General features: G+C 48.0%; 1 protein-coding gene across 4 annotated transcripts; it reads right to left on the bottom strand.

Annotated features, from left to right (window-relative positions):
- Positions 1-105: 105 nt before the first annotated feature.
- Positions 106-27,837, bottom strand: Ppp6r1 (protein phosphatase 6, regulatory subunit 1). Of its 4 annotated transcripts, none has more exon segments than NM_001135849.1 (24): positions 106-1,351; positions 1,430-1,492; positions 1,583-1,693; positions 2,183-2,264; positions 2,383-2,453; positions 2,579-2,711; positions 2,804-2,937; positions 5,007-5,179; positions 5,263-5,320; positions 9,016-9,113; positions 9,191-9,280; positions 9,416-9,501; positions 9,599-9,714; positions 9,831-9,895; positions 10,593-10,727; positions 10,812-10,964; positions 11,055-11,217; positions 11,474-11,587; positions 11,682-11,794; positions 12,345-12,410; positions 12,493-12,630; positions 12,711-12,897; positions 17,002-17,234; positions 26,308-26,836. In NM_001135849.1, coding segments are annotated over 23 exon segments (2,580 nt in total). In that variant the 5' UTR covers positions 17,229-17,234; positions 26,308-26,836; the 3' UTR covers positions 106-1,347.
- Positions 27,838-27,952: the final 115 nt, after the last annotated feature.

Genomic DNA, 27,952 nt, shown 5'->3' with positions numbered 1-27,952 from the left:
CTACTGGATGCCCAGGGACTACTAAGTTTCTCAACCATCCCCTCAGGAGATACTTCATTGTGTGTCCATTCTCAAGGCAGTTTCCTGTCTCCTAATCTCTCCCACTTTTGTTTTTGAGTCAGGGTTTCTCTGCTGAGCTCTGGCTGTCCTTGGTAGACCAGGCTGAGCCTGACTCTTATATGCACCACCACACCTGCTACCGTCTATCCCTCAATGGCAGGAAAGTCAGCTCCAAGGTCTGTTAGAGGAGGATAGAGGTAAGGGGGCTATAAGCTAACTCAACACAGTCATAAGCTGATCTGCATTTTAGAACAGGGCTAAGGAAGTGCACATCAAGATGAGAGAGCCCCAAAGTGCTAACTCAACAAGGCTGGTACCCTTTTCCTGATGTTCCTGCCTGGTGTATACATATTCTTCATCCCTCTGCACCCATACACACTCTCACAAGTGTGTTCCAAAGAGAATGTAGCTCTCTAGGCCATGGAGAGCATGTTCACCCAACTCTGAGTCCCAGGAACTCAAAAGCCCACACTAGGAATCTTCTGCTATCTTCCTTTATTTATATTTGCAGTATGAAACACAAGCTCTGCACACATACTTGCACACTCACACCAGCCTTGGGGAGGGAGCTGGGACAAGGCCACTTGGCAGCAGTGCTGGGACCCTCAGGGTATGGGAGATCCAGCAACCTCCATTCTGGGACTCTGGGGCTATTGCCAGGGAGGCCGTGTTCCCCAGGGCCAGAGGCCAGATGACTGGTCAAAGTGCAAGGTCTAGACAAACGCATGGCCATTTGGGCCCGATGTCCTCTGTTACACCCCACGGTGATCCTGAGTGAAAGGCTGGATGTGAGCATCTGCACCAGAGCACAGGTCAGCGGCTTCAAACCCCAGCACCAACCCCTACTGGGAAAGACAGGGAGGTTGTGCTTCAGAGCTGCTGGCCCAGTTCTTGTCCTGGCTTCCTTTCTTACTCCTCCCTCAATATCTATCTCTCTCTCTATATATATATATATAATATATATATAATATATATATAATATATATAATATTCTCTCTCTCTCTCTCTCTCTCTCTCTCTCTCTCTCTCTCTCTCTCTCTCTCTCTCTCCTTTCTCTCTATGTGACTCTCTATCTTTATTCTTGGAGGAAAAACTCCATAGTTTCTCTTCTCAGTGCAAATGGGGGTGGGTAAGGGCATCTCCCTGGCACCAGCCTCCCTGGGAGTCCAGAGGAGAGAATGCAGGGTATGGGACAATGGAATAGAGGGCCACCAAAGGACTCATCCTGCCCCACTGAGGAACTCCACAGGGAGGACAGAGGACTTGGCCACCGCTGCCACCAGGCAGCTACCTAGAAACAGAGAGAAACACCAGTGAGGGTCTAGTGACCCCATCTTGCAGACCCACCCCAGGCTATTGCCATACTCACTGAGAACCCGATGTAATGGGCCCTCCTGGGGTAGAACCATTGGGCATCTCAAGGGCCTGGGCACTGTTAGGGGAGAAAGGAAACCTGGAGGTTATTTCATGCTTTACCAGTCTTGCTCCATCCACCCAATACCACCCAGAGAGACTAACTCACCTCTGGTTTTGGGGAAGCCCCAAATGTTCTGGGCTCTTTTTCCCCTCCATTGTCTGAGGGGATTGGTGGGCCTTGAAGTCTGGGACAGAGGTAGAGGGGTCTCTGGTTGCACTGTGAGAGAGATCAATTTGACTACTGTTAGATATTCCCATATCCCTGCCTGCCTGAGGCCACCATCTTTCCGTAAGGGGCCTAAGGTGAGGGCAGGGCTGGGCAGCAAAGAGACCTCAGAACAGAGAAGCCCATTAGCATACTGACAGCAGAGCATAGTGGGGTTGCAGAGCCTCGAGGGGAAAATGAGACCTTAGACCCAGCTACTCCCAGTGATTATCCCCCTGCAGAATATGCTTGTGGGGCTATGCACAGTCCTCCTGCTTCTTGTGGTCCCTGATCCTCTTGGAAGCTGTTCTTACCTCTGGGGTAACAAGAGCCCTTATATATGCCATTGTCCAAAACATTTAATTATAAAAATGAATGGCTACAGGGACACCGAAGCTTAGTGCTGAGGACAGCTAGAGACAAGAGCCTAGCACCCACCTCAGCAAGGAGGCTGGGATTCCCCTATCCTACCTCCAGCTGAGATGGGAAATTAATGATCACCTGTCCAAGTAGCTGGGGGCAGAGCGCATCCCATGCAGAGTGGCCTGGACATCTGCAACACTAACCAAGGCCTGGCAGGGGGCTGTGGAGAAAGAGATGAGCCAGTTCTTAGCTGCCACCTTCCAGCAAGCTGAGACATGGCTATGCTGTCTTCATACAAGGGTCCAGGGCCCTTAGGGAAAAGGTATGGCTTAGCTCACCCAAGGGCTCTGCTACTTTGCTGCTATCTGTGACTTCCTGAGGTGCTGAGGGGTGTGTGGGGTCCTGCGACCTAGAAGGTAAAAGAGGAGCTTGAAAGAATGCAGGTCATCAACTCCCAAGCCTAAGAGACATAGGAGTGCCTTCCAGACCAAATATCAGAGCAATATCCGCCTGCCCTGTCCTGTCCATCCACACCTGAGCTGTGGGGAATCGTGGGCTGGAGGGCTGGATAGGATCTGGATAGAGGATATGTCTGCCTCCTTGGAAACTGGGGGGCCTGTTGGGGCATCCATAGGCACTGGGTCAAAGGTAGCAGTCCAACTTGGGCCTGTGGCAGAGGTGAGAGAACATGGACAAAAGATAAGTTCAAAACAGTCAGAAGCTCCATGTATACCTGAGCATAAGCCATCCAACACTCACCAGAAGGCTGAGGGCCAGGGCTGGGGAAGGAGGAAGGGCTGGTTCTTCCACATGCTGCCTGGTCAGCCCCCTCATCCTCATCCTCTTCTTCCTCCTCTTCTTCCTCCTCCTCGCTGTCTGTGCTTCCTCCACTCCTGCCAGACAATTCATTAGGTGGCCATGTAGGGACAGCCTATGATCCACTTCCCCAACCACAGCCCAGGACCACAGAGCAGATAACAAAAAAATATGGGGAACAAAGGCCTCCAGAGAGGTCCAGGGAACCCAGGAATATGAGGGTGCTGGAGAAGCCAGCCAACAAGTGGAGTCTGAGTCATTTGAGAACTAGACTCAGCTACAACCACAAGAGATGAGGCACCAACTTTCAAGTCACCCATCACCAGTATCACACAAGCCTTTCCACCTGTGAACAGCCACTTACTATACAGAAGAATGGCATTGATATGTTTAAAATCTGGAACTTAGGACATTGTCTGAGTGACTTTCTTAAACCAGTTCTATGAAGTTTTTGAGGAGCTTATGAGAATAAGGTAAAGAAAGGAAGAATATATGAAAGAACACAAAAAACATATACGGTGTGGTGGTGCACCCTATAATCTCAGCACTCAGGATGACCAAGAAGTTCAAGGTTATCCTTAGATACACTGCAACTTCAAGCCAGCCTGGGCTACATGACAGTATGTCTCAACAAAACAAAAATCAAAAATCTTGGGGGGAAAAAAAGAGAGAGACAGACAAAGGGGTTTCTTTAAAAACTAATACTAGTGGCTGGAGAGATGGCTCAGTGGTTAAGAGCACTGACTGCTCTTCCACAGGTCCTGAGTTCAATTCCCAGCAACCACATGGTGGCTCACAATCATCTGTAATGAAATCTGATGCCCTCTTTCGTTGTGTCTGAAGGCAGCCACAGTGTACTAATATAATAAATAAATCTTAAAAAACAAAAACAAAAACAACTAATACTAGCTGTGCTAAACTCTGAAAGGCAGTTCTATCACACCTGGGTACAATGAGGAATCTAATAAAAATGAATCAAAACAAAAAAAAAAAAAAAAAAAGACAAAGACACAAGCACTAGTACATTGGTTTATTACGGCACTATTTCCAAGGATAAGTTATAGCATCAGCCTCAGTGTCCATCAACAAAGCACTAGCCAAATGTGATCTATACACAAAAAGGGTCTGAGTTTTATTTAGCCATAAAATATGAAATTACATCATCTGCAGGATAACATAACACCATGTTAAGGGAAATAAGCAATAGTTTTAAAAAACATGAAAAAAAAAAGGGCAGTTAGCTGGGAAGAGGGAAGAGAGTAAAGGGTAATAACATGCATCAAGTGTGTATGTGTGAACCAGCGAGATGGCTCAGCAGGTAAAGTTACTCGCCACCAAGTCTGACCTCCTGAATTCAACCTTTGGGACCCAAATACTGACTCCTACAAGTTGTCTAAGCCAGGGGTTGTGGCATACACCTGTAATCCCTGCCTCAAAACATTTTAGTGACGAGAATTTTAGACACAGGACCCACCCTTTCCCTATATGATTATAAAGAGTGGGGAAAGACACAAAACTGATTCATGGAAAGATGTCAGGACACTGTTGCCCATGGCAGGGGGATAGTAGCCACATAGGGGCACAAAGGGCTCAGGTCCTGCTCCTGGCTCTAGATTCTAACTGTGTGCTTCCATTTCATTGCAAACCTGCACGCTATACAAATATAGAACGAACATAAATAACTGGTCTTCAAATCAAATTATGAGGTAAAAGTTTAGAGCTACAGGCCATACATGAGGTGGTGTTTACCTCAGCAAGTTCTAACATGAAATAATTTGATCACACTATCAAGACAAAAAACAAAGTACAAAGAAAAAGACTTATCTGTACAAAGCTGAAGAACAATATAATTGAGAGAGGTTTCTTCTTTCTTCTCTCATTTCAGAAAGAGGAAGGGAAACTCATGTGGCATCATTTGAGTTCAGGAGCACAGTTCAACAATGGACCCCTCTTCATTTTGTGCCTACCTTGATTAACATGAACTGGGTTCTACCACTAACATACAACATTTTGATTTTTCTCATTCACTACATACCTCTGTATTTAGCTTGTGAGAGTGGGTACTTGCACACAGTCATCTGTTTAAGTGCACATACATCTCCAAGCACTGGTAACTTAAGAGATAGGAGGGCGGAGGGAAACTCACCGCACACCAGGGGGCTGGCTTGCCTGGGATGCTCTCACTGGCTGGCTGCCCTGCCAGGCACCATACTCTCCATCTGACTCTGCTGAGCCATGGCCCTCCTCCTCATCTTCTTCCTCATCATCAAACTGCTGGATCCGGTCCTTGTAGCATATCTCAAGCAGGTTGGCATTGGGCTACAGAGCAGGATAGAAGGGTGGGCTATACTGCTTGTGACCCCTCTCCTCCCCTCCCCACAGCCAAAACAGACAGTACTCACATTCTCATCATCAGCATTTAGGGAGAAGGTAATGTTGGCAGTCTTGTCAAATGGTGCACTGGAAGAAAAGAAAGAGATGAAATGAGACATAGTTCTCACCTCCTTTGCTTGCTCACATGACACATAACAACTGCCATTACTATGCAAATTCACCTCCTCCCCAAGATGTTATAACATCAAGCCCAGTGTTCACAGCACTCTGAGGGCATGGTAACAAGGAAGATTATAGTCACCTAACATATACATTACCAGCACATTCCACTTGATTCTCACAATCACACTAAAGGGCAGGGTCCTCATCTCCTCTCTAAACATAAAACCTCTTGGGCTGTGGAGAGGTTGCTCGGTGGTCAACACTTGCTGCTCTTGTAGAGGACCTGGACTCAGTTCCGGGCAACTGCACAGTGGTTCATGACTACCCATAACTCTAACTCCTGGGGATTTTACACTCTTCTGGCTTCCACAGTCAATGAAAACATGTGGTGCACATACATACATACAGGCAAGCTCAAACACATAAAATTAAAATAAACCTTAAGACAAAAACAACAAAAAGAGATGCTCAGAGGATACTCAGGTGACCTGCCCTGCAAGAAGGTCTGAAGGATGTTCTGAACCCTGATCCGTCTGTGGAGTGGCCTCAGGCAACTCAATTTGCACTTCTAAATCTCCTTTTGTCATCTGTGAAATTGAGGAAACAATCTACCTTAAAGGGTGTTTCCAAGGACTGAGACTCACAACCTGCCTACCTAAGAGTTTATACGCATCCGCGGTTCCTGATAACAACAAGCTATGCCAATTTGTTGTTCATAACCACCCTACAACAAAGCAGACCACGATAAAGCACTGATAAGACACTCCCTATTCTCACACTACTGTCTATGAGGGGCTCTAACTACACCAGTACCATTTACTGCTAACAGGAAATGCAGGGAGACCAATCACTTCCTATGAGGGTTTGTGGCTTTTATGGTTTGTGGCCATTATTCCTCTTCCTTGTCCTTAGTGAGAACTCAAGTGCTAGAGGGAAAGAAATGGCCAGGTATTCTCCTGGAAAATATATAACACCGAGTGCCAATGAGGCAAACTGCTTCAAGGAGTACAAGTACAGGTAATAGTAGTCGACACATGACCCCTGACCTTGAGCCTGTATTATGGCATTCAGGTGCTAAATATGGGAACATAACCAACAATTTTTGGAGATTAAATAACAAATTATTGCCTAGGCCCCACTACTGAAAACCATGAGGGGTGGGGTGGAATCCCAGTAAGATTTAATTGTCAGGAATGGATAGATAGATGGCTTATCGGTTAGGGACACTGGCTGTTCTTCCAGAAGTCCTGAGTTCAATTCTCAGCATCCACGTGATGGCTCATAACCACCTGTAATGGACTATGATTCTCTCTTCTGATGTGCTTGGAAAAAAAATACTCATATACATAAAATACATAAGATAACAACAACAACAACAACTGCCTGAACTACCCAGAAGGCGCTCGCTGCCTGTAGGGAGCGCCTCACAGTCGGCACATGACAAGCCATCCATGACCACCTCAAACTGTCACTTAGCACTGTGCACAGGCATCTTTGCTCAGTTCTCTTCCAGACAGTCTCAGAAACACAAATTAAACCTGCATGTGTGAAATATCCAAAAGAACTGATGAGTTTATTTTCCACCTGTGACTTTCCAACAGTTCCCTGCTTACTTTGTGTCTTTTACCCACCTCTTCAACTTTTTCTTTTGAGACAGTGTCTCATGTAGTCCATCCAAACTGGCCTTGAACTCACTATGTCCGTAAGGACAACCCCAAACTCCTAATCCTGCCTCTGCCTCCCAAGTATTGGGATTACAAGAATGTGCCACCACATCCAGCCTTTTGCTTTTTCTACTGAGATGTCTTTCTCCCTTTACACAGTAAAAACACTATACACAGATCCACATTGTGAACACAGGTTGGGGTTACTTCCCAATGACCTAACTGTGTAAAGTTCATGAAATAATCAGCAGCAAGATGGCTCAATGACACACTCCCACACACACTCCATTGTCACAACCACTCTACAAGGGAAGTGTCCTTAACTTCCCAAAACAAAACAAAAAACCTGAGGGGAGCTGAGGCCTCCAGCTAGTGAAGAGTGGAGCAATTTAGCCAAGTGCTACACTGTACAGCCCCCTAACACCCACTGACTTGTTGACTCCCCAACAGCACTGCACTAGCCCCTTCCCCCCAGCTGACTTAGTGTCTCCGAGAAGCACCGCACCCTCCACACTTGGCAACTCCTCCAGCAGACCTCCTCCCCCAGCAGACCTTCTCCCCAGCTGACCTTCTCCCGCAGCAGACCTTCTCCCCCCGCAGACCTTCTCCCCCAGCAGACCTTCTCCCCCCGCAGACCTTCTCCCCCAGCAGACCTTCTCCCCCAGCTGACCTTCTCCCCCAGCTGACCTTCTCCCCCAGCTGACCTTCTCCCCCAGCTGACCTCCTCCCCCAGCTGACCTTCTCCCCAGCTGACCTTCTCCCCCAGGCTGACCTTCTCCCCCAGCTGACCTTCTCCCCAGCTGACCTTCTCCCCCAGCTGACCTTCTCCCCCAGCAGACCTTCTCCCCCAGGCTGACCTTCTCCCCCAGCTGACCTTCTCCCCCTGCAGACCTCCTCCCCCAGCAGACCTTCTCCCCCAGCTGACCTTCTCCCCCCACAGACCTTCTCCCCCCGCAGACCTTCTCCCCAGCAGACCTTCTCCCCAGCAGACCTTCTCCCCCAGCAGCACTCACTAGCCCCCCAGCTGACTTGGTGTCTTCCCCCAGAAGCACTGCAGAACAACTTCCCCCTGACACTGTTTAATATTCTTAACTCTGAATGATTTCATTTTCCTTGTAATTTATCTTGGTGGAAAAGCAAGAACAGAGTTTTGTCTCAAAGCAGCTAGTTACTCCAACTCCATCCACCAAGAAGCCAACCCCACTGCCATCAGATGGAGTCAAGTTTCCACTTGAGTATATTCCCCAAGGGACCAAATAAAAATCTAGTAGAAAGCCACCACACACTAAGTAGAGAAGCAACAAACATAGGATTCCACAGTATTGTATCTAAGTGCACACTGAAACAGCAGCAGACTGCAGTCTATCACAATGCACCCAGAGATGTTTAGGGTAAAGAGTGGACAACACTCTCACTCTGGCTAGGTCCTGGGACTTTGTCCTTTTGTGTGTATATGGCTGGTATGCTTGCTCAAAGGGTAGCAGTGGGGGTTACAAACCCTAGAGGCACCCAGACCACTATAAGTGATAACACAAATGTCCACTATATGCTCCCCAAGGCCAGCTCCTCCACCCAACTCAGAATCCAGCACCCTGACAACTGTGTTCTACTTTTCCCAGAGACATCAAGACTTCATCAAGACCAAGTCATCTCTCACTGAAGAATATCATCCCTACACTATACACTATGCTCATCATCCTCACCATGAAAAATGTTGGTGTCCTACCTTCCTGACCTTCACTGTGGAAGGAAAGATGACTACAAACTGGGTCTTAGTCTAGAAGAGGAACACACAAGGCCACAGCTGGATAAACCCAAAAACAGGGTGCTGGCTAAGCCATGGTGCACAAACAGATGAACATTCAAGAAAAGGCACAAGACATATTAATTAACATCACGAGGTGAAACAGCACTGTGACCTCACACAGGAACACACGCAGGTACAGCACAAACCGTCACAAAGCAGAGCCTTAACTTCATATGAGGAACACTTACTTCACACTTTCTTCCTGTTCCCCAAACTCCTCATCATTAAAGCCAAAGTGGTCAATGAAGGCTGAGGTCATGCGTTGCATCTGGAAGTCCATGAAGGCCTACAAGAGGCGTGGAGGTCAGGGCTGGAAGTGGGCTCCTTTCCCCACTCCTCCCACCTCCACAAGCCCATGTCTACCTGCTGCAATACAGCCTCCTCAGGGAAGTTGAACTCCTTGAGGCGGTCATCCTCATCATCACTGGAAGAATGTAGATGGTGAGTGTTTACCTAGGGACAGGATGATGGAGAACAGTCAGGACCTGCTGAAGCCCCCAGACAAGGGCAAGGCAAGAATCTGCAGGAAGTAGGGGCATGAGCCACATCAAGAGGGAGAGCAGAATAAGACACCAGGTCAGGCCTCACCAGATCCACTGTGTTCTTCTTGTTGGTCTCAGCCAGGGGTCCTGACACAAATGCTTCCCATCGCTGTTGCTGCTCCTCTGGCAGCTCTGAGCACATGGACATGGAAAAGTGTGAGGTGGGAGAACCTCAGCTTCCAATACCTAATACCTGCAAGCTGCAGTTCCAGCCAGCCTCATGCCTTACCCTTTAGCAGTTGTCCCAGTTGTTCAGCATTGGGCCCCTGTTCTGCATTCTGCACCACGGCATTGGCCACCCGAGTCAGGTGGCCCATGTAGCCTTTTCTTGGGCCCCCTCCAGACCTAATTGAGAGTGGAGGTCACTGCTGGGTGACAGGTGAGATGCTTGGGCTATCCAGGCCTCCTACCCATCCTCCCACTGCCCTATCTGTCCCCACAGGAAGTCTGTAAGTACTGACTGCACACGGTCATTCTCCTCCCAGGACGCCAGAATGCGCTCCACCAGGCGGCAGTGCTGAAGGAGCTGCAGGAGAGCAAAGAGGATTTAGCTTGGGGATATCTACACTTCCAGAACCCAGCAGATGGAGAAGAGGCCTTTATTCAGCAAACACAGTTCACAGGCTCCAAGCCTGTGAGCAGAGGAAACAAGAGTGAAAGCCAGTGTCTATGGCTTGCTTTAATTCCGGATTTCTCTTCTTTTTCCTTTCTGATACAAGGTCTCATGCAGGCTAGCCTTAAACTCTTTATGTATCCTCCCAAGTGCATCACCACACCTGCTTTTTTTATACTGTGCAGGGACCATGCAGAACTTCATGCATGCTAGGTACTAGCTAGCCAAGTGAGCTACATCCCAAGCTCTAAATTTGTTTTCTCTGAGACTTATGCAGCCTAAACTAGACTCAAAAGTTGAGATCTTCCTCTCTAGGACTAGTATTAAGGTGTGGGCCACCATACCTAGCATGTGTTTTGACTTCTCACATGGACTATACACAGCTCCTCATTTGTTCAGAGAACTATCCCCAGTTTCCCCAACTCTCTGTCAAGTCATAGCATTCACTGGTCCTCAATAGATATCAATTTCTCCTCAGCTGTATAACCCACACCCATCCCAGGTACTGATGTTGCCCAATAGACAAGGGTGGAAGTAGGAAACACCTCTGGGAGGTTATGGCCTCAGGCACCAAGTCCCCAGGGGGAGGAGAACAAAAGTCCCAGCTCACATGTTTCACGATAGGGTTCGGGACAGGTGTCTCAGGGCTGCTGTCTGGAGGGGGCCCGGAACTCAGCATTGCACTCACACACACCTCCACTTGAGCATGCAGGAAATTGTTGAATACATAGTGGAAGAAGAGGTCCTGAGGGAGTGAGGGCACAGACTGATATTAAAAGTGCTCTGCACACATCTCTATTTCCCTGGCCCCTGATCCCATCCCTTATACCAGTAAGGTGTTGGGTACATCCAGCACCAGAAGCTCCTGTGTCAAGGCAGCAGCATTGGTACTCAGGGCACTGGCCAAGAGCTTGACCACATGTAACCTCGTGTTACCCAGTGGTGGGGCCAGGCTGCCCCACGTCATCTGCAGAGGCTCCAGCTACAGGAACAAAGAAGGCTTAGTGCATACAGGGCATTTTCTTTTTCACCCCCACTTCCCTCTAGAATCACAACAACCCATGTCTCCCACCTTGGGAGGCTCAAGCAGGAGCTGATGGAAGCGGTCAAGCCGGGGACGCAGGGCATGCAAGGCACCCATACTAGAGAGTGCATTATCCAGGGCTCCCTGAGCCAGGAGCTCCAACTGCCCATCCACACTGCTAAAGAAGTTGTTCATGGTCACAGAGTCAGACCTGTGAAGGAGAGCAGTATGAAGGCGGAGTGAGGAAGAGGTCACAAAAATGGGCCAGAAGAATACCACAGCCTTGTGCCCTGAACATCCAGAGCCCTTTAACAGGTCAGAAAAGCAGGGTAAAGGACAGGCCTGGCTGGGGAAGAACTGTATCTCTCACTAACCACAGCTTTGAACAATAGCCATCCAATCCTTCAGGCTCTGAGGGACTAAGTGCAGGTAGGGGCAGTGTGCCACCTCAGGCTGATACACCTCACCTTGGCCTCCTAGGTTCCAGGAGGGTGAGCAGCACCTGGATCCCACTGACAATGACAGACTGGCACTGTTCTCCCTCAAACATGTTACTGAGGAGCTGCTCGATGGTCTCCTGCCTGGGGAAGAGGAGTCAGAGTGAAGGGCCAAGAGCCAAAACTCGCCCAGGAAAGCCCCCTACCACAAGTCTCAGAACTGATCCTGCAAACCCACTTCTCCAAGGTGGCCAACAGCTGGTCTGGCTCCGAGCTGTCCTGGCCTTGGATCATCTGCTCCCGGCTTAGGCGGATGATGTCACACAGGGACTGAGATGCATTGGAATGTTGCTGGAGAAATGGGAACAAGTGAGTATGCACAAGTTAACCATCTGCTCCCAGCACCTTCCAGACAGAAAACCAGTAATCACAGGGACACAGGATACATGCTATAATAAGGAAGCCAGTACCCAAAACCTCAAGAAAAAAAAAAATTCATGTATGAACATGCAACACTGCTCAATCACATGCTCAATAACTGCTGGATAGAAAAAGCAAAGCTGTCCACCCACAATAGGATATTTACTATTCAGCCATGAAAAGCAATAAGGCATTGACCCATGTTACAAGAGTTTCATGTAGCCCACACTACCCCCTAAACTTTCTAAGAAGCAAAGGAGGATACTTAACTTCTCATTCTCCTGCCTGGGTTCCAGAGAACTGAGATTGTAGGTGTGAGCCACTATGACTGATTTATGGGAGTCCCAGGGCTTCATGAATCCTAAGCAAACACTCTAAAAACTGAGCCATACCGTCAGCTCTCCTACCCATCTTTTAAGGCACAAAAGGAATGTAGAACATAATCTGAAGATGAGGTTTGGAGATGTCAGCCGGCACTCACATTGTCATCCTTTGATGGGTGAATCTGCTCAATTAGCCGCTGGACAATCTTCTCTTCATTGAGCCACTGAAAAAAGAAAACATTAAGTTCCTAAGCCAAATGCCAGCCCATCCCACTCCACCACCCACTTCCTGAGTAGGCTCCTCACATTGAAGACATCCTGCCGAAGCTGAGGCCGCTCCACACAAGTAAGCAGACGCAATAGGAGATCCATGATGGCTGAGGTACCAATGTGACGCAGCAACAGATCCACAAAGTCATCTTTCTTGCGCAGGAAGGACACAAGCTGGGGGCACAGGCTGTGTCATACAGGATCCTGATACCCACCCTCCCAACTCCTCACCCACATGCTGAGTCAGCAGGCACCTGGTCTGTCTTGCGATTGATGAGAATGCCCATGACTTTGCTGAAAAAGCTAGCAAGCAGCGGGTTGAGGCTGTCACCACTCTGCAGGAAGCCATAGAGTCGGTTCAGGAGGGACTCATCTGCACCCAGGGCATCATTGATCTGAGGCACATCAGAGGTCAGGATTTCACAGGCTACACTAGGGTACCTAGGAAGTGAGTGCAGGGTAGGTGTGGGTGCAGAGAGAAGGTAGAAGCCCCACATTCAATCCCCCACATCTAGCACGAGGCTCAGGGGTCCTGTGTCCAGGAAGAGAAACCAAAAGAGAAATAAAAGCCCCCTTCGATTTCTGAGCCCTCCTCAGGCTTCCTAAGAACACACTGAGAAAGCAAGAATTATAGCTCAGTGGCTAAGGGCACTTGTTGCTCTTGCAGAGGACCTGGGTTTGATGTGTAGCTCTTACAAGGCAGCTCACAAGCCATTGCAACTCAAATCCCAGAGGATCCAATATCCTTTTCTGGCCTCCATCAGGAGCAAGTAATCATCATACCCACCTGGTAACATGTAGCCCAAACACCCATACACATAAAATAAATTTTAAAAATTAAAAACAGCCAGGCATGGTGTCACACGCCTTTTATCCCAGCATTCAGGAGGCACAGGTAGAGGTTCTTTGTGAGTTCAATGCTAGCCTAGTCTATATGGTGAGTTCCAAGACAGCGGGGGCTACATAGAGAAAGAAACCCTGTTTCAAAACAAACAAAAACAACCTACTGGGGCTCCCACCACCACAAAATGACATCTGACTTGAACTCAGTCCTAAAACTCAAACATTTCCTGATCCCCTCCCAACACTAACTCCTATCTCCTCTAATGCCATGTGAGTCCCACATGCTGCTCCAGCTTAGGCCTTCTCTCCTCAGCATCCTGTTATCTTTCTAACTCTCCAATCTTTGCTCCTGTCCTCACACATCCTTGGGTACTTGACATTCCAGAAGATTCACTGCTCAGGATGTCACCTAAGGCCCTAGGAGACTACAGCTATTCCAAGTCTAGGCCAAAACCTGTGGGGCCTGTGCCAAGGGCTCCCAACATCTAGCAAACAGACTCCTTAATCAGGGCAGAGACACCCAGAGCCAGCAGGGCTGCTTCACTATCAACTCCCTATGCCGAGTCTAGATCACAGTCCACTAGATGCAGTTTTAGTGTGAGGGTGGATGGGTAGAAAGGGAAGAGCAAAGGAGAAGACATCCAGTGGGATGAGCTGGCAAATGACAGACAGACTCTGTCCTCCAGAAGTGCTATCGGAGGCAGCAAGACCAAATAGCAAGACCATGACTCTACAAGTCAACACTGCTTTACTGAGTCCCCACTACAACAGGGAAACTGAGGAGCAGTCATCATTATCTGTCTGGCTCAAGGTTTCCAGGATGGGAAGACAGAACAAGGCAGGGAATAGCACAGTGAACAGGGTGGACACACAGGAGATAGAGATGTAAACCCAGGGAAGGATCATGCAGGCACAGCAACTGAGGAAGAACAGCAAGATGGCAACAACTGCTAGGGGCCCAACAGTATCCTGTCTGCCTGGTCCTGCCTCACCACTGGTGCTATATCCTATGCCCCATGCAGGTGGCATATACTTCCTCCCCCTAAATATAGAGCCTTCATGAACTATGCTAGGAACCAAAAATGGTCAAAGAGATGCAGACACTGTACTCTCAAAGCTCAAAATCCCAAGAGAAATTAACAAAAGAAAAAATAAAACCCTCAGATGAAAATAAGGCAGTCAGGGGCTGGCTGTAAACCACATGGAAGCCTCACAGGCTGCACCACAACAGTATGCAGATCAGGAATGCAGTGAGCCAAAGTTAATCCTTGTCAATCTTGCTACTCTTTTTTTTTTTTTTTTTTCAGAGCTGAGTACCGAACCCAGGGCCTCAATCTCTTTACCACTGAGCTAAATCCCCAACCCCTTGCTACTCTTGATGAAACAAAAAACCTTTTCTCAAGGGGTTAAATCAGTCTCCAGAAAATCGTCTTGAGAAAAGCCAATGACATAACTAGGTAACAGGGGGACAGACTAATAGCTGCCAAAGTTAAGCATGGGTTACAAAGGAGGTAGCACAAGACTAGAGCAATGGCTCAGTGGTTAAGAGCACTGACTGCTCTTCCAGAGGTCCTGAGTTCAATTCCCAGCAACCACATGGTGGCTCACAACCATCTGTAATGGGATCTGAAGCCCTCTTCTGGTGTGTCTGAAGACAGCTACAGTGTACTCATATACATAAAATAAATATTTTAAAAAAGAGGAGGAGGTCTTTAAATGAGGAAAAAGAATACCCTTGGCAGGGAAGGGAGAGGCAAAGATTAAAACAGAGACTGAAGGAACACCCATTCAGAGCCTGCCCCACAGGTGGCCCATACATATACAGCCACCCAATTAGACAAGATGGATGAAGCAAAGAAGTGCAGACCGACAGGAGCCGGATGTAGATCGCTCCTGAGAGACACAGCCAGAATACAGCAAATACAGAGGCAAATGCCAGCAGCAAACCACTGAACTGAGAATAGGTCCCCTGTTGAAGGAATCAGAGAAAGAACTGGAAGAGCTTGAAGGTGCTCGAGACCCCAAAAGTACAACAATGTCAAGCAACCAGAGCTTCCAGGGACTAAGCCACTACCTAAAGACTATACATGGACTGACCCTGGACTCTGTCCCCATAGGTAGCAATGAATATCCTAGTAAGAGCACCAGTGGAAGGGGAAGCCCTGGGTCCTGCTAAGACTGAACCCCCAGTGAACTAGACTATGCGGGGAGGGTGGCAATGGGGGGAGGTTTGGGAGGGGAACACCCATAAGGAAGGGGAGGGGGGAGGGTGATGTTTGTCCGGAAACCGGGAAAGGGAATAACACTCGAAATGTATATAAGAAATACTCAAGTTAATAAAAAAAAAAAAAAAAAAAAAGAGGAGGAGGTAGCATGTTATGAAAGGAACAGAAAGAATCGTGCGGTGACAGAAGTATTCAGGATGTCGCTGTGGCTCAGACATACAAGCCTATGCAGGTGATTAATATCTGCAATGTGCAAAGGCGTGTAGTCAGAAAGCCTCCTTCCAACAGGTACTGATCAGGTACTAGGCATGCTATGTCCATGTCACCATTCCAGTTGGGAAACCAGCCAACATATACTTGGGATCACTCTCAACTACGATCAACCATGATCAAGTCTACATCATCTGGACAAAAATCTTAAATTGATTAAAAACATAAGGGAGGTGACTAGAGAGAAGGCCTGCAGTTAAGCATGTTTAAAACTTGCAGAGGCTTAGTTCCCAGCACCAACATCAGACGGCTCACAACCTCCTGTAACCCCATCTCCAGGGGACCCAATATCCACTGGCCTCCTTGTAGTACACAGAAGTTTATATAGATGCACATGTGACTGCTGTACAAACATGAGAAACTGAGTTTAGATCCTCAGCACCAATGTAACATGCTGAGTGTGATGGCTTGTTTCTAAACAGAGCTATGGAGGCAGAGATAAGAAGATTTCTGGAGCTTTCTTGGGCCAGTTAGCTGAATTGCTTAACTTCAGATTCAGTAGACCTTGTCTCAAAAAATAGAGTGGAAAAACAGTGAAGATGGCTCAGTAGGTAAAGGCCAAGCCTGAATTCAATCCCCAGAACTTCTATGGTGAAAGGAGACAGACAGTCAGACACACACACACACACACACACACACACACACACACACACACACACACACACACGAGGAGGAGTCAAGCATGGTGAATGCATGCTACAATCTCAGCACTTGGAAGGGAACAGGAAGATCAGGAGTGATACTTAACACACCCAGTTCAAGATCAGCCTGAGGTATGAGAAATGTGCACAGGGCCTTTAATTCAAGCACTTAGGAGGCAGACCTCTTGTGAATTCAAGGCCAGCCTGGTCTACAGAGCAAGTTCTAGGACAGCTAGGGCTATACAGAGAAACCCCGTCTAGAAAAATAAAAAAAACAAACTAAACAAAAACTGAGAACAACAAACAAACTAGAAGAAAGGTAAATAATAAAATGCAAATAAGAAAATGTGGCTCCCTGTTGAGGTTTGAAGGGTGAGTGGGACTTACCCAAGGCTTTGTATTTGGTCTATCTAGAGAACCTTATCATACAAAACTTTTAAAATAACTCAACCATGAAGGGTCTTCACTAGGTGAACCGTGATCCTATAAATGATCTGACCCTCCCTGCCTTACTTCCTCATCCCCAAAGTTCAATTACTGAGAACAGGTAAGAGTGAAGAACTCACTTGTAGCGTAGCCGCTCCTCACCACTGGCTGAGGGCTCCTGGGTGACCCAGGCCACCATGGCCTGCAAGTGGGAAGGCTGTAGCAGGAAGTCTAAGAGCTTCTGATTGACAACCTTGCACTCCTGCAGCACATCCTCCTCATCCAGCAGCTCAGGTAGGCTCAGGTCCTCCTTCTCCAGCAATGTGTCCAGGTGAGAGCTTGTGTGCAGGTCAAACTTCCAAAACATGGCGCCCTGTAAGCATGGGCATAATCAATTTATCACATACAACTAGCAGCTGCTGCTGAGTGAGACAGTGGCAGTATCAGTGACCAAGTACAAACACCCCTTCTAGGCCCCAGACACAGATTCCTCACAAGTCTGCCCTGCACAGAGGCTCCACAAGTATAGCACATACAGCACTCGGTTCTGCTAAGGAACCCAGAACCCACCACCTCAGCCTTCAAGCTGCCTCTCCTGCAGTATAAGAAATCACTTTATCACTCTCAGCTTAAGGCCTGGTGAAGTTCTCAGTGTAGACTATCCAGGGCCTGCAAGGAAAAGCTAAGTGGCATAAAGTGACTGTGGCCCATCCCATGAGCCTGTTCCACTGTCTTTTATCTGGGCAAGGATACCATTTGAACTTCTAGCTTCAGATTCATTTTATTTGCTGAACAAATTCAAATGCTCCCATGACCTATAGTGCACAGCCACATCCCACAGTAGCAAATCACCCAAGGCCACTAGTGAGGTATGGGGTGGTGGCAGCTGGGAGAGAGGAAGTATGCTCATATTGAGGCTGTGGCTGTTGCCTAGACACCACAGACACAAACACAGCCCAACCATACTCATCACCCCACGCCCAGGAAAAGAGGAAAACCTGAGGTGGGGGCTCCTAGAACAAGACAGCCACTAAGCAGGAACCAAAGAAACACACAATGATAAACAGGTCAGCATGAGATAAAGTGAGGTATCAAGCCGACTCTTAGTAACTAGGTAAGACCAGAATACCCTGGGTATTAACCAGGAAACAGCACTATGCTGAGTCCCTGGTCTGCACTAAGGCCTTGCTCCTCTCAAGGCAACAACAAAACCCCATTTTAAAAAACTTAAGCCTAGAAGTCAAGAGACCCAGCCTATGCTACCAGCAACTCATTCAACAACATGCTCTGGGTACACATATCCAAGTCACAACCATAGAAGCTGCCATTACCTCATCACAGGATGGGAAGAACTGAACCCCAGTAAATTATGAGGCTTCCCAGGCCCTCAGGGGCCATTTGGCCCAAGGATAGCATCTGTGGAACTCTTGCTACACTTAAGGCCTGACCACAAATTCTGCTCTTCACTTGTCTCCTGATAGCCTGACAATCACCTGAGGATGAAGCCAAGACAGAGTAGAGCCAGCCAGGAAAGCCTACAGCTTGGCACACAGACATCAGACCCTCTCTGCCTATACGGTCCCCCCTTGCACAGACCTCTATTATTTCCCAAGACCTTCTGATTCTCTGGTCCTAGAGAGAAGACCTCCTCCACCAGAGCCTGCCAGCTAGAGCTTGCTGAAGAGATACGTCAACCCCAGTGCACTCAAGCTACCCTCAACTACCTCCTAGAAACTTATCCCACTCTTTCAACCTTCATGCTGTATTCCTTACTCACACACTGCTCTTTGTTGTTTCCAAAACATGCTAAGCTTTGGTCCACCTCAATGATTCTGTCCAAACAGCTAGTATCTTCTCATTATTCAGGGTTTCTTACTAAGCATTCTTCTTGCACAGGGGCTTTCCCAATCATCTTGGCTGAACCATGCAGTCCCCAGGCCCGCCTTTGTCCTCTTACTGTGACCTGTACAGAGCTTACTTAGTGCTATCCAGAAAATTACCACGCAATAATAATACATTTATTGTAACTATAAAGACTCCAGGGGCTGGAGATGATTTAGTGGTTTAGAGCACTTGCTCTTCCAGAAAACTTAGATTCAATTCCCAGTACCCACATGGCAGGCAGCTCACAATTGTTGATTCCAGGTCCTGAGGACCCAATGCACTCTTCTGAATTCTGCAGGTACTAGGCACACATATGTACATAAAGACCAAACAGTCATACACATAAAACATAAAAACATAAAAATTTTTTAAGACTTCCAAAATTTTCCTATGCTATTAAGTACACAAAATAGCACCTAACACACAACCTCATATACAAATATTACTAAAAGACACACATATTGCCAAACCACGTTGTCACAAGGCTTCAGCCCCCTGAGGCAGGAGACTGACAGTCTGGGATTGATACAGTAAAATCACTCCCACGCCTTGGCCCCATTCAATCAAGGTCAAAGGGAGGAAGTCTAGTGAGAAGGAGGTACAAGGTCACTCAGGCTGGTAGGGGACAGGCTAGTTCCAGGGTCAATGCAGGTGCTGGGGGTGTTATCATAGATGAAGAGTAGAGGTGAAAGAACTCCTGCTTCACAAGAACCATGTTGTGTGGACCCCTTTTCTACTTCCTACCTCACTTAATGGCAATCTCACAAGCCAATCAAGATCCGTAACAAAAACATGCATTGCAAAGGGAAGCAGCCAGGAAGAACACTGACAGAAGGGAGAGGTGAGGCAGATGGGTTTCCTGATCTGGGTATACCTGGGACAAGAATAATAATCTCAAGGGGCAACCGCCACATCAATCATGACTCACTGACTTCCTGCTGAAGGCCACGTGGTGTGAAGTAACAAAAAGTTCAACTTGGTGAACATGGTGCCTCTCTACACAGGAGGCTGTTTGCATGGCAGTAAGATCAGACAGTAAGGTCGGGAAGCTGCCCAAGCCAAGGGAAGGAAACCAGAACTAAAAATTCTGATAATACTAAGTTTCCAGAACAGACAAATATCCACAGTGACAGAAAGAAGATTACAAGTTTCAAGGATCTAGAAGAATTTGTAGAGGACAGTTTCCTTTTAGTAATTTTTTGTTGTTGTTTTAATACTGAGCCAGGCACAGTGGTGCATACCTATAATCAGAGCACTTGAGAGGCTGAGGCACAAAGACCTAGATGTTTAAAGTCAATTTTAACTACATACCGAGTTCAACACTAACCTCTGTTACCTAAGGCCCTGTCTCAAAACAAAGTCCAAAAACTGTGAGAGAAAAGAAAATAGTATGAAATAAATTGTGGTGACACTACACAAAGTTGTGGATCTACTCAGACCCATTGACTTGTGCTCTTTAAATGGAAAAACTCGATGGAAATAAATGGTACCGAAACCGTTAATGTATATTGAGGCCAGACCAGAGCTGACAAAGTGCCTGCTGGCCCAGAAGAAGGGAAGCCTACCAAAGCTCTGCTCTGAGAGCCTGAGCAGATTCCCTTTTTCCCATGCTTCACTACCAACATTCTTGAGATAAAAAGAACCCACCAGGTTAAGTCTGCATGGTGAGAAGATGGCAGAGGCAGGGCATATGATTTGAGGAGTCTTAACAGTCACACTGAAAAGTGCCATTGTGGCCCTCTACATCCTAGCTATATTCTGGGCATGAGGCAGAGACCTTCCACAAGAGCACCCTGTGCCCACCTAGGCCTGCAACATAACCCTCACTAGAGACTGCCTATCTTAGGGCTGAAGGGAGAAAGGAAATCACCACCCAGCAGGCTCGAAGAACTGAGAAAGCACAGCAGTGGCCATGTGCAGTTGAGAGTTGAAAGGGCCCAGATGCTAGAGATCAGGTGGACTCAAAACACTCAATCAGAAGCATGGAAGGAAGAGTGTCATAAGTATAGTGATAAAGGCCTTTTTCAGGGTTGCCGGCAGAATGCCATGCAGAGGGAGGTGAGCAGCTTCCCCAGTACGTGCTAGTAACACACTTCCCATTTTAATAAAGTGGGGCTTAGGGCTGGTGAGACAGCTAAACAGGAAAAGGCACTTTGCTGCAAAGCCTGACAACTGGGATTCAAGCCCTGGAACCCCAATCAATGTGGAAGGAAAAAACTGACACACACTCACACACACACACACTCACTCTCTCACTCTCCCCACCCCCCCACTAAATAAATGTGGAGCTGTTTGAAAAAGAAAAAAAGCCTCCTTCTCCAGTGGGAGACAGGTTAGAGGCAAGACCAAGCCATCTGTGGACAATCCCAGGACCTAGCCTTTCAGTATTTTGTCTACTGTGAGACAGAAAAAAAAAAAAATTGTCAGTTCCATTTGACAACAGAATTCTATTTTAAAAGGAGGTCCGAAGGAAGAGAAGGACACAGCTACCAAGAGACAGACTCAGAATCCATGTGACATGTGCTGGTCTTCTGACAGACGCTCACTGCTGAGGCCTATCCACTCCCTTCTAAGACACCTGGTTAGAGGGCACAGCCACAGCCTCTTAAATTCCTCTATCCCTACTCCAACCTTACCACCCCCGTCTCAGTGATTCTCAGTGAGCTTCTCTCCCCAAATTGGCTCTCCAGAGAACCTAGCTGGAGGCCACTGAACAAGTCTTGAGCTAACGATTAGCTGAAGTTCACATGATGTGTAGTAGCCTCTACTTGAGTCCAGAAAACCCAGAGTATCAGGGAGGAATGCTGACCGAAGGCAAGTACTGATGTAGTGAGGCAAAATTCTACAGGCTGTCCTGAGACCACACTCAGTTTCAAGCAGGAGACAGTCACTACACCAAAGGTGGCAGCACTAAAAACAGAAAAGCAGAAACTCTCAGCATTTGCCCAAGTGACTTAAGCACTTTTCTCAGATCATTCAGATACTTAGCACTATACACCCCACAACCCCCACCCTGTGTAGCTTTCAGCAGCTTCAAGAAAACGGAAGTGACAACCACTGGTTTTAGAGACGGTTTGAAAACCAAGACTGGCTGCTAACGGAAGGAAGGGAAATTATAAATGAGAAAGGAAGCCATTAGAAAAAAAAGTCGCTTTGCTTCTTCTGCCAACTCTAACATCAGTAGCTCTGGCTTCTTGTTTTGCTGTGTTGTTCTAAAATCTCTGACACTAGCTGTCCCTCTCAGGAACCTGCCAGTCCCTACAGTTTCTCCTTCCTTGGTCCAGACAGGACCTCACTGTGGTCCCCATCCTGCCCTCATTGTTGCTGCAGCCCCGGCTGACTGCAAATATTCTGCCTACTAGGAAACCCAGGGACAGGTTCTTTAACTGCTAATCTTCCTATACTTGCCCTAACCACCCCCTGACCTCAACTACCCAGAAATGGGAGACAAGGGCAAAGAGACCTTTAGGGTTGGGGAGGAGTTCCAAGATAGCCACCTGACTGCTCAAAGGCTCCAACATCAGGACAGCCCCTCAGGCTGCCTGGCTGCTCTAGGAGGAAAGGAGACCAGCAGCAGGCATGCTAGCTCCTTAAAAGGCTGGGTGGATCATGCCTCTGTTTTTTAATGCCACAGCCAGCTCCTGGCCAAATCTGGAAAAGGGGTTTGGGACACTTAATACCAGGGATGAGGAGACAGTAACGGCAATCTAACCATCCTAAGCAGGACCCGAAGCAGTGTGGCCTTCAGAACACACCACCACCCTGGCAAAGCAAGCACAGGGGGACAACCATTTGGAGGAGCCACTGCTAGAAGGATCTGGTCACATGGAAAACTGAGCTGGGACTTTCCCAAGGCTTAGGAAAGGCCTGAGTGAGATAACAACCAGGGTGAAGGAGGGTCGTGCAGGTAGCCAACCCCTCAGATCCTAGTACCACTCTAGGGGAAATAGAAACTCTGGCCCAACCCCAAAGGAGGAATAAACAGAAAACAGAGCCTAAGGACACTTGGCCAAGAACTGAGGCAAAGCCAAAAATACTCTGTACTCATCTCCTGGTGTGGCCACAGGTTTAAAGGGAAAAAGCAACAGCCTACTGAACAGTTGTGAAACAGTCCTTAGAGGAACAGAATGGAAATGAGATCAATGGGCCAGAACTTGGGAAGCTCATGTTGCCAGGGCTAAAGAGCAAAATCCTATCTTAAGACTAAACTAAACTAAACTTTGAAAGACCTAAGTTTAAATCTCTATATGTATGTCCAGACCAGCCTCAAACTCCAGAGCTCAAGTATTCCTCCTGCCTATATTATAGGCATATACCACTGTACCTGACCAGATTTGGAATTTTATCTCTCCAAGATGAAAACCAAAGACCTAATTCCATTGAGCCTCAGTGTCCTCATCTGAGAAATATCTGTAACGTAGCCTTTCCTGGAGACAAATTCACAAAACTGACATGCAATGGGAAAACCCTGGTCTGGCATGGATGTATTCCCACTAAGCCAGTAAGGCAATAACTCTTACCATAGCAGCTAGACCACTTACCTGTCTTTTGCAGCAAGCCTAATGGCAGCAATTGAATGCACTCAGGATGGGGTCTGCACCTTCTACCTGCCCTACTAGCTCTGAGTCTAACTACCTCCTCCTTAGACTGTCAGACTTCTACACTGACACCACTTCCTCCCAGAAGCCTTCCCTGGCAAGTCTCCTTCCAAAGCATCCCATTGGTCACTCTATGAGAGCATATAAGCATCAGCTGTGAGGGAAAGATAGGCCTGTCCAGGGACCTGCAACTTTCTAGAGATGCCACCTAGGATCTAAGATACTGCCAGATCCAAAACTAAGTGTTTGTTGGGGCTTGAGGGTGTAGTCCATTTGCTCGGGGGTATGTCTAGCATGCACAAAACTCCTGAGTTCAAATCTCAACAGTGAACAACCACTGTCAACCTAACACTTGGGAAGTAGAGGCAGGAGGATCAGAAGTTCAAGTCATCCTTGGCTACATAGTGAGTTTGAGGCCAGATGGTTTGAACCAGATGAGAGTCTGGTTCAAAATAAAAAGTAAAAGTACTTGTGGGATTAATGGAAACAGAAGTCAGAGAAGAGAAAGTGATCTCTGAAGGTCACTTAGCCAGAGATCCCAAAAGTAGAAAAAAAAAGGAGGGGGGGGGGGGTCGACAAAGTTGTTTCCCGTCAACGGAAAAAAAAGATGCCATATAGCACAACAAAAGCAAACAACCAAAAAGGATAAATGTAAAAGAAAATACACAAATACACAACAGCTCCTACACCACATAGACGCTCAAAGCACATAAGATACTCAACCAAAATAGCAGAGTTTCCCTCCTATCCTCCCTAGCAACATAATTGACAGTTGGGACTGGATAGCTATTTGTGGTGAGGGGCTGCTCTGTATATTAGAACAGTTTCAATAGCATCCCTAGGGGGGATATAGATACACTAGATGTGGGAAGCATACTTTCTTCTACTTCCTATAGTTTTGACAACCAAAAGATCTCCAAACATTGCCAAATATCTCCTAGAGGACATATCATATCCAGTGAGAACTACTGGGATATATTATCAAAAATCGGATGATAATCCTAAGAGATACTGATTTGATATACTTGCTGTGTGCCTTGCATTCTGTGACAGGGATCTACAAACACTGCACTCAATATCCAGGACCACCCTACACAGACAGCCCTATTAGCCCACTTACAGATGAGAGAAACAGATACAGACCGCTTGCATAACTTTCCCAAGGATTCATCACTTGGAAAGGGAAGAGCCTGGACTTAAACCTAGGTCTAACTCACAAAAAAATTCTTGCTCTAAATAATTCCTCATTATCCCAATCTCAAAACTAGAGGAGTAGAGTCACTGAATTTGGGCAAAATGATTTGCATTAGGCAAAGGTTACCAGAGAAATAAATAACAACAAAGCCACAGGCAACTCTAAGTGTATGTGGCAGATCATAGCAAGTGCTCCCACATGAACTGTCCACATCAGGAACACAGAATGTATATAGAAACAACTCTTACTGTGTTGTTCTAGCAATCCAGTCCCTGCAACATTGGCCTTGCTCTAACAGAACCTCTCCTTTAGGAGGAAAGCAACCCTGTGACAGTTTTACAACCCTCAACATAGTACCACATTTGGCATACAGTGCAGCTTCCTTCCCAGAAACAACTTGCCTTCCAGGTAGGTGTTAATGGTAATACATCATCAGTACAGTTGCCTCTGCATATAGAGTGATCAAGACCATAACTACGTTGGCCTGGTAACAAACATATAACCCCAGGTACTTAGGAAGCTGAGACAACAGGATTGTGGGTCAATATCCCAGCAGCTCTGCAGAGTTCAAAGCAAGCCTAAAAAAACTTAGTTAAGATATTGTCTCACAATTTAAAAGCAATAGGAGAGGCTCAGGCTGTATGTAGCTCAGTCAGTGGTAGAATGCTTACTCTGCGGCAGAAAAACTTAGGTTGAGCCCCAGTACCACCACAAAAGGGAGGAAAAAGGGACCACTATCCAGGTCACTTAAGGCCCTGGACAACCGCCCCAACCAAGCCATTCCCTGCCCCTTGTCCTCTTAACACTTCAACCCACTTCATCCTGGCTCCTTCAATGTTCCCACCTTCACATATTTGCACGTGCTGTTTCTTCCACCTGGAAAGCCTTTCTTCCCACTCTCCATCTGTTAACTCCCACTCAGCCTTCCTCGACAGAAAAGCCACCCATCCGGCCGGTCTCACCAGTCTCTCCCACTCTGTGGCCTGCTGCCACAGCACCCTGGGTTACCACCATTACAACACGCAGTAATTGTGACTGTCCAGCTTTGCCTTTGGCTCCCTGAGTAGAGAAACTACCAGGGACTTCCATTGACCACTCCCTCCCGGACCCAGCAATCAGGCCCTGCACTCAGCAGGCCTCATCTCACAGTATACCCAGTAGTGCACTGAACAGTGGCTCCAGCTTCACCACAAGAAGCTAGGGACAGCGAGGGACAGGACAGCCACAGCCAAGGCGAGGGAAAAACCTGTTTAATCGTTCCTTCCTGAGTAGAGAATGAGAATCAGAAAGGCCAAGAGTCCACGAAGGCTGATGAGAGTGAAAAGGGTAGACACAGTGGTGAGCACAGAAGAGCAGGCAAGAGGAAGGAAAGAGGAAGGCACCCTAGAGGAGGAAGACTAAGACAGGGGAGTGGGCCCGAAGAGCCCCAATAAAGCTGAGTCAGAATGATAGTGGAGGTGATGTAGATCCCAGTGGGAAGAGATGAGGGTTGGGGGCTGTGGGGAGAAGAGGGTAAAGAAGAAAAACCTAAGAGACTTAGAAAGGGTCCCCAATAAACGAGGAAGATGGACTGGGAATGATGACAGTGAGGTAGACACAGGCCCGGCGACAGGAAACAGACTTGACCACACTGACAAGTGGCTAAAAGACTCGGGGAGTGAAAGGGAGGAGGATACTAAGAGACTCAGGAGGGGGGGCACTCAGGAGGATTTGAGGCAAAACCTCGGGATAAGAAGGCACACGCCCGGGAAGGCAGCTATGGTGCTCACCTGCGCGGGGGGGCGGCGGCTCCTCGCACTCGGGGCTCATCGGGGCGCCCCCGCCGCCCCACCGCCGGCGGCTCCGGCCCTGTCGAGGGGCCGGCTAAGAGAGGCGGGGTCGGCGCCGGGGGGGTGGGGGCTCGCGCAGGCGCCTGGGCCGGAGCTAGCGGACCCGCGCAAGCGCCCTCTGGTCACAGGGAATCCCCTGCCTCACCACCGAGCGTCAACGAGTTCGGGGCGTCGCGAAAAAGTAGGCGCACTCGTTCCACGGCAAAGCTCCGTGGCAGACGCGAGGCCTGCGCAGGCGCCTCCGAAGCAGGGGCGACGGGGGAAGTCGCCGCGGGTCACACACACAGAGACACACACAAACACGCCGGCACCCGCGGAACAGGAAAAAGAAGCCGCCGCAGCCTCAACGGGTGCAGAGCTGCACCGAAGGCCGACGCCCGTCTCCTCGACTTCAGTGTCGCCCGAAACGGCTGGGTCTCCCCGGCCCAGCCGTCCACCTTAAGGCCTCCGACGCACGGCTACCCCCGCCACTGTCCCACAATGCCCCGAGCGCGGGAGGACGCAAGAAGACAGGCTCCGCCCTCTCGTGGTCGCTCTCCGTGCGCAGGTGCGCGAGAGGCCACTAGTTCGGGCTGGCGAGGCGCGTGCGCTGTGAACGCTGGAGCCCAGAACCTGCCCACTCCGGAACTCGGCCGCTGTCCGCGCCTGCCGTTGCCAATGTTCTCTCCCTGAATAAATCTAGAGGGCCCACTGCGCAGGCGCTGCTGCATCCCGAACCTCGTTTTCTGTGACTACATTCCAAAACCCTCTGAGTATTCGGTTTTAGGATCTTTCTCCCTGAAAGCTACCTTCGGAAATCCGATTGTTATTCCGACTCCTCCAATCCTGTTTCTTTGATTCGAGTCAACTCCTAAGAAATCCATTCCGACTTTTCGTCCTCACTCGAAGCTTGTTGGTTTTGTTCAGTCGGGTTCGTCCGGGAGGCTCTGTGGAGGTTTTCTGGCTGACTTCAAGTTCCTACTCAGGCATTTGCCCAAGCTACGTCTACTGTTGCCAGTTGCTGCACAATGCCTTCTCTTGTAACAACCGGGAGGAACCCCTTACGCCGGGATTCAGTCACTAAAGGGACTTTTCAAGCGCTGAGCCTCAGTTTACTCTCAACTTTCATACACTGCCCTTCGTGCCTATTTTATAGGTCAACTCTAAGGATTAGACAAATGCGTGTAAGAAACTTTCGTTTTCCTTCTTTAAAACAGCAGGTTGGAACTCTACATTTCGGGGACGTTTTATCTGAGTCGTGTTTGTATTCATTCTCTTGTCTTTCAAGGGATCTAGTTATTTGTTTTTTCCACCTCTTGATTCTCAAATGGCTTTGTTAGACCTGCTTTCACGGATTAACACCTGTCAGTAATTTTTTTTTCCTGTCTTGTCTCTTCAGGGCTGTGCTGTTTCTAATTTTTTGTTCCATTTTGTTATCAACTAGCTAGTTCAGTGTAATGGACTACCTTCACATAAAGTGAACATTAGTTCTGCTCCCCATGTCTACTTTTTGTTCAGTCTGGGCTCCCACATTCCAGGGTGGGTCTTCTCTCCCCAATTAAACCTTTCTGGAAACAGTCTCATAAGCACACTGGAGATGTGTTTC

The sequence above is a fragment of the Rattus norvegicus genome, chromosome 1 (genome assembly GCF_036323735.1).
Source record: "Rattus norvegicus strain BN/NHsdMcwi chromosome 1, GRCr8, whole genome shotgun sequence".
In the NCBI taxonomy this organism is placed as follows: domain Eukaryota; kingdom Metazoa; phylum Chordata; class Mammalia; order Rodentia; family Muridae; genus Rattus; species Rattus norvegicus.
Note: the sequence above shows the minus strand (reverse complement) of the source record. Positions and strands in the feature narration are given on the sequence as shown.